General features: G+C 36.3%; 1 protein-coding gene across 1 annotated transcript in view; it reads left to right on the forward strand.

The window, feature by feature from the left end:
* The window catches only part of LOC109043243 (uncharacterized), a 76,013-nt gene extending 72,735 nt beyond the window's left edge, over positions 1-3,278 (forward strand). Inside the window, exon 12 of the mRNA XM_072302580.1 lies at positions 43-3,278. Within this exon, the coding sequence (XP_072158681.1) occupies positions 43-269 (227 nt within the window). The 3' untranslated portion in view covers positions 270-3,278. The remainder of the gene's footprint in view (positions 1-42) is intronic.
* The last annotated feature ends 3,774 nt before the right edge of the window (positions 3,279-7,052 follow it).

Raw genomic sequence — 7,052 nt, forward strand, 5'->3', positions numbered from 1 at the left:
AAGTCAATTTAATAACACGCCGATTACCTTAATGTGTTTCAGGGGAAGCGATGAATCTATTCCTAAATCAAAACGCAAAGGAGATCATCGAAGAGATGAAGCCTGCCGCCTCGCAGGCCATCGGGAAACACTTCAAGAATTTCTTGAACAGTGCGTTCTTGCAGATCCCGTTGGCCGTCTGGCTCAAAGATGGTCCATCGCCATCATCAGCGCCGCTAACGCCGAGTAACGCCAACACGAGTGGTAGTGGTGCATCGCCTCCTAAATAATTGGTCTCAAACTACGCCTTGCCGTTCCCTTTTCCTTCCGAGATAGACTGCGCTGAGATCGGCAAAAGTCAGGTGGATCCTCAGAGGTTAACCCATCGTTTCCCGTCACATCGATAAATAATCGATAACTATTGGTCTCGGAAAAATCGTCGAGAAATGTTTACATAAGACACCATCCAGCCGAACTTCAGACGGATTCAGGGTCGCATTCATAATTGTTCCTTAAATTGTAAGGCATCTTTAATGAACCGCGATGAGCAGAGGGAAACCAAGCTTCAACAGCTATTGCCAACTTTAATTGGGCGATTTAATTTTTTACATGAGGACGGTTGTTCGGATTTTTGTGCAAATTTCAGTGAGATTTCTGCAAAGTATGAAAGCAAATTCCCTAAAATTGTGTACCAAAACTGCTCAACCGGTTTCATGTAAAAAATTAAATTGCCCCGTTAAATTTGGCAATAACTGATGTGGCTTGGTTCCTCTCTGCTAAAAGCGATTCTAATCACACTGGTCGAAAGGCCTTAAAGTTTAAGGTACGACTACAAAACACGGCCCTCAATCAGAGGCAGCCTTGTCGCATTTCACGTTGGCTAATTTTCTTGAAAGCTCTTGAATTTTCTTAATTTTTTATCAGGAGACTGAACAGCATAACGAACTGAAACTTTTTGCGAGTTTTCTTTGGCTTCTACTACATTAGAATTTGAAGGTGAAATTATGCTTGGTTTTCTTGTAAACTATGAAGCAAAGTGGAAAAGAGACAAAGTGTAATGCAATTTGGCTCATTCTGGTTAGTGTCCTCGAATTAACATAGTCAATTCTTGAAATCAAATTCTGTGGCAAATCGGGGGAAAAATATTTGACTCCATTAACAAAAAGTGACGGATGATTTGGAGACTCCTTGATGATTTTCTAGAGATCGTAATTTCGATTATTCAAAAATAATTGACCCATCAGCTTATCGATGTACACAACCTGAGGCAGATATAGCCATATCCATCACAAGGGATGATCCCATGTTTTTGTTTTTTTTTTTGTTTTTTTTTTTACCAACAAATAACTGTCTGGCTTTATTTTTGCCGTTTGCATGGCAAATAGGGGGCTCCTAACCCCTTTTTTATTAGATCCTCCGGTGGGATGGACCCGACGAACTCAACAAGAGAGAACGAATTCAATTTCATAATTAAAGAACTAAAGTTATTTTCACCTTTTTTATCATCCTTGGATCAGCAAATCCACACAACTTAGGTATCAATCGTGCGCGCTATGCACGGCGCCAAATATGAAATCCACTTCAGGTCGTATCGACTCATGTCACTGCTTTGGAATTTTGAATGCCGTGTGAATCTTATCGGAATAAATACTCGCAGATCTTTTACTCAATGAAATTCGTATACTAAATACATAAAAACGGTTTATGAATATTGAAAGTTAAACGTGAGTAAAATCAAATTCTCGGATTGTGTCCCTCCCACAAAATATCTAAGTATCATGGTGATTGTAAAATGATTGAGGGGCTCAAAATGCTTTTTAGAATGTGATTCACTGGTGTAAATTGAGCAATCTTCAATACAGGAACTTTTAAAGTGACCTATTAGCAAAATCATAAGTGTGTCTCAAACGACTTTTTGTCATGTTTGCTGTTAAGAAACAGGTTACGAATGATGCTCGTCATACTTAGGTTACACTAAACATAAAAAATGTGTTTGAACATCACCTGAAAAAGCATATTGTAATTTGTAACTGTACCAAGCGTAATGAAACTCTTATATCTCGAATTAACTATTTGAGTATTTGATAAAAACAGGAATCAAAGTTCACTGCCATTTAACCCAAATCCCGTGAAATGCATGTTCCTTTTCATTTGATGAATGTAAGTATTTATTTTTTGTTCATTTTGCGATATAAGTATTTTCTCCAGTTACTATTGGAAAACCAAGAGAATATAGAAAAAGGAAAAAAAAACATAAATCTCTTTTTCGCTGTAAGAAAAACCTCATCGATCCTCTCAAAATTTAACATTTTCATTTTTTAATTTAATTCGCGTTCTCTAAATTCTGTGCAACGGTGCACATAATCTTATTTGAGCTCAATAAAAGACACCAATTTTAAAGTCCCAAAACTTGTTATGGTGGGTCAAAAGTGTTAAAACAAGAAATTGAGTGAAATAAATTATAGGATAAAAGTTAGTACAGGTCCTTCATCCAGCGCAAGAAATAGGAATAAAATATAGTTTTAAATGCATAATTTTTTTGACAGAGATTTAATTTCATTTACATTTTGTTTTATTTGCAAGCTCGATGCTACATCCCTATCATTCGAAATAATAAGAAAGAAATCACGCCTTTGTAATCGTAGGATCATTAACAAATTTCAAAAATTCCTATCCACAATTCATCCTATCAATTATGAGTTAATAATTTTGATATTTAACATAAATAAATATTACTGTTAACAGCTCATTATTTGAGCAATTTTCTTCAATGTTACCACCTTCATTGTTTACTTTATCATTTTACAACCTGACGTTATTGTAAGAGAGTTCATCACTTTAATATATGCATTGCCGTAGCGTGCACGAGACAAAATCTCTCTCAGCTCGAGTAATCCTTGGTGCACGTGTAAATAAAAGTTTAGATCGAAGGAAATTTTCCGGGGTAAGGTTGACTCATCAGACCATGTGTCCAGGATTTTATATGTCTCTCTAAAGACTGATTTGCATTAGTGATACTTTTTTTCATTGTTTTTCAAAAGCACCTTAATATTGTGAGGACGTGATGGCACGGGTTTGGTTCACAATGACTTGTGCTCATTGATTGAGACGAAGAACATGGTTTGTGCATACTATTTTGAAATATTGTTAAGCGGCTTTTTCAAATTACTTTAATTTACTCCATTTAATTGTAATGATCTTTTTTTAGAGTGAGGCAAAAGAAGCTTTCACCACTCTATGCGATAAAACTGTAAGATCCCATCAAGAATTTGTAAAGCAATAAATTATTTGAAATATGATTCGTTTTGGAGACTTATTTCGTATCCATCTTTAATAACCGTTGACTCGACCGAACATTTTCAGTGACCATCTTGCAAATCTCAGAAAATAACATACTACAAGATAATTATATTTTTAAAGTGATGTGAGACTATTTCATTCCGTCGTAATTGTGACCGAAAAGAGACATGCGTTTTAAAAAGAATTCTCACTAACAATAAGCTTACTTAGGGGTTTTTTATTCAAAGTAATGAGTTTGCGTTTGAACGGTGAGCCTTTTTCTGTAAGCGCATACCATGAAACATTGATTTGAGGCTTACCAAGTATCGCGCAGATGAGGGCTGAAATGACGCGCATGTTATTTTCTGGACCGCGCCTTCATTTTGCGGTTTACACAACAATATATCCTATGAGCAGTTTTGATTATCTACTCATTGATTAAGGCAATATCCGGAAAACCCCTTCAGTTAGAGATGAGAAATTAATAATGATTTTTGTATTAAATTTTGTACGATATTTATTTATTTAATTATTAAACATGACAAACATAAAAGCGGCTTCATTCCTATCATTTTAATGGGTGATCGTATTCTCAGCAGCCACATAGAAAAAATTACCAGTGCGATCCCTCAAACTGAAGGCGGAAAAAGCAATGATGGGGTATGATTACTTTCGAGCATATTTTGGAATTAAGACGATGATATCTTGGAGCACAGATAAAAAAGCAATTCAGCGCCCAAACTGCCTACTTCTGATTTAATGTCGTTCGGATTCATTTTTTTAGTTCCTTTATCTAAGCGTGTGGGGTAATTAAAACGAAATTCTTACGCAATACGTCTACCCTAGGCGTCAGACTTTCTTTTTTCTCTGCTAGCTTTTGCCGACTGTGTACCTTAACGGGTCATTAGCCTAGGGGCACGGCGGTATAATCTTCGCGTCTAATTGGAAGTCAATTTTATGTCGAGTTAGCTCCACAGATAATATTTTTGTACCCTCGCAAATAAACACGGTACGCGTTTTATCGATATGCCTGTGAGGTCGGACAGAGTTGATTTCAGCAGAAGAGCCACGTGTTAGTTATAGTGTGCAATTTGATTATATTTTTAGTAGACTGCAATACAATTCTTTTTAAATTTTTCAAGCTTCCAACATATAAACTTCCTACGACTTGAGATGACAGAAAAAAATGAGAGGAAGATGGGAGGGAGTGCAGAATATATATTGAGAAGACGTAGAAATAAATATAATCAAAAACCGGTGGTGAGGCGTGAATGATCGATTTTCGATATTTTCCCATTTGAAGTTATGGTGAAGAATCGATTATGAAGGAGTTCGTTGCAAACTCCCTGCCATTTTCCATAGGATTAAATAACAAATCAATCGATATATCGCAAAGCACGCCACGCCACTTTGATTGATTTGAAGCCAAATCTTTTGTAACGCACTCTTTTTCCCATCATCTTTGAAAACGTATTATCTGCTACACTATGTGCACTACATTACTTTTATGGAGAATTCCTAAATTTTTAAAACAAATTAGTTTCCTTGCCCGAATAATTTGATCTGAAACTTTAAGGTAGAGAAATCGATCCTGTGTAAGTAAACAGATATTAAATAATAGTAATCTTAGATTAGCTTACCTTCCGAGTAAATCTTTTAAGTTTCTTCGAGAGATGTGCAAATGCATCTCCTTTTTAATCGCCGTTACTAATTATATCCATTAAGTGTGTTTATAGGTCATGCGGTTTATTTTCATTGCCAGTCGTCAGTCTTCGATAGAAAAGCCTACTGTGATAACAGTTTCGCGAGAATCTCCACCCGCACCCTAAATAAGATCATAAGTTTTGCGATTTGGTTTCCAATTCTTTTGGAACGAGGCAATTGAAATCTTATACCAGAAATTAGAATAAAAATAAAGTCAAATTTATATTTACAATATATATAATTCATTTACTATAATGTAATCTCAGAATGTCGCTTTGATGCATATATGATTAAAAGGGCACATCAATTTGACATGGTTGTAATTGGTTGCCATCATGTTAAAAAATTCCTAAAATAAAGGTGATTAGGTAGCCATCGAGAACCAATGAGACATACTATTTTTTGTGCTTTGTAAAGTATTTATTTGGTGACAAAGGGTCTTGTGATTTGTTTTTACTTATGGAACGGTAATTCATGATACTTTTGCCATTTTCGGCTCTCTGCATTAATTTTTAAGACGAAGTAACTCACCTGTTTTAAAAGAATATTTGTCGGAGCATCATTTTTGAAGATGCAGGAACTTCCTGCATCGCGCCACAGCGCCTTCAATTTTGCAGATGCAACACGGACATCCATCAAGCACGAATAATTGTATCCCTGCGCCGTCATCAGCGCGTGTCCTTTCCCTTGCTCCATTTCCATATTATATCGATTAGTTTGCCTTATTTGTAGTGGTTCTTCAAGCGTTACGTTAGCGAAACAGTCGAAGATAGGAGAGTGGTAATCGAGCCTTGTTTTTTACCTTTTCTCCCGAATCGAGTGATACTCATTGACGGCATAGAGCGGAGCGTTCCAAGTTCACGCCTCGCGCCTTCAATTTTGCAGATACAACACGCACATCCACCAAGCACGAATAGTTGTATCTCTGCGCCGTCATCAAAGCGAGTCCTTTCTTACTCTATTTCCGTGTTGTGTCGATTCCGTTTGTCTGATTTGTAGTGGTGCTTAAAAGGCTACGTGAGCAACACAGCCGAAGTATGACTTGGATTAAATTTGTTGGCCAAACTGGGTATCGGGTAAAAAAAAATTGGGTTAAAAGTCTAGCTACCAAATATTTAAAACTCATCAAATTCATTGAAAACTCCAAGAAATAAATGCTCGACATTTTTCCTTGGAAAAATAATGCTTGCAATTTGATATATAATCTACAACATCGCCAAACAAACATATGTTTTAAGACTTTCACCTTTGATATATCTGTCAAAAAAACAAGTTACCTCTGGGATGAATTTTAAACTGTAGTGACGAGACATTTTCATTAAGGAGGATATTCAATTCTCTAATTGCAGAGGGCTTCTCCAATATGCCATCTCAGACAATACGAGGCATTTTTTATCAGTAAATACGTGAGGGTCGGACTCCGATTTTGATTGTTTGATCAATAGAGTCGTTGTAATATGAATAATTACTCAATCTCGCAATTTTTTCTTTGTTTTTAATCACACTAATGTTTACAGGTTTAAATTGTATCGCTTCCCGGAAACCACAGCTCGATAACAGTCACCAATTATCAGCATGACATTAGAATTGACATTGCATATAATGAGTTCATTCAATAGTGTGAATACATGGCACATGGCACACAATTTGAGGCACATACAATCTGGCAGAGACCGTGCATTAGGGGATCCTGCAAGTTGGCAATATTGGTTTCTCTCCATTTAAACCTGAAGAAATCTATTGATTCTCGAGGGGCAGGTGCTCCGACAAGAATCGATTTTTTAACACGGGCTTAAATGTAGGAAATGCAACGTTGCCAACTTGCTGGCTATGCCCCTGAGCTGGGGTTAAAGAGTTTTTGGATGCTTGCCCTCCAAAAAAAATACGATTTATTTGTATTCCCAGCGAGCTTTAGCTCACCATGTCAATAAAATTAAACATGAGATGGCTATATTTGGAGTAATTTTAGCTGAAAGGAACCAAACAAATTTTTGGGGAAAAATTTAGTATAATCAATCGTAACATTGAAAAAATTCTGAGTTACATCATCCTTTCTGGAATTAAATCCCACAAAAAACTTTTGTACCCAA

The sequence above is a fragment of the Bemisia tabaci genome, chromosome 7, assembly GCF_918797505.1.
Source record: "Bemisia tabaci chromosome 7, PGI_BMITA_v3".
In the NCBI taxonomy this organism is placed as follows: Eukaryota; Metazoa; Arthropoda; class Insecta; order Hemiptera; family Aleyrodidae; genus Bemisia; species Bemisia tabaci.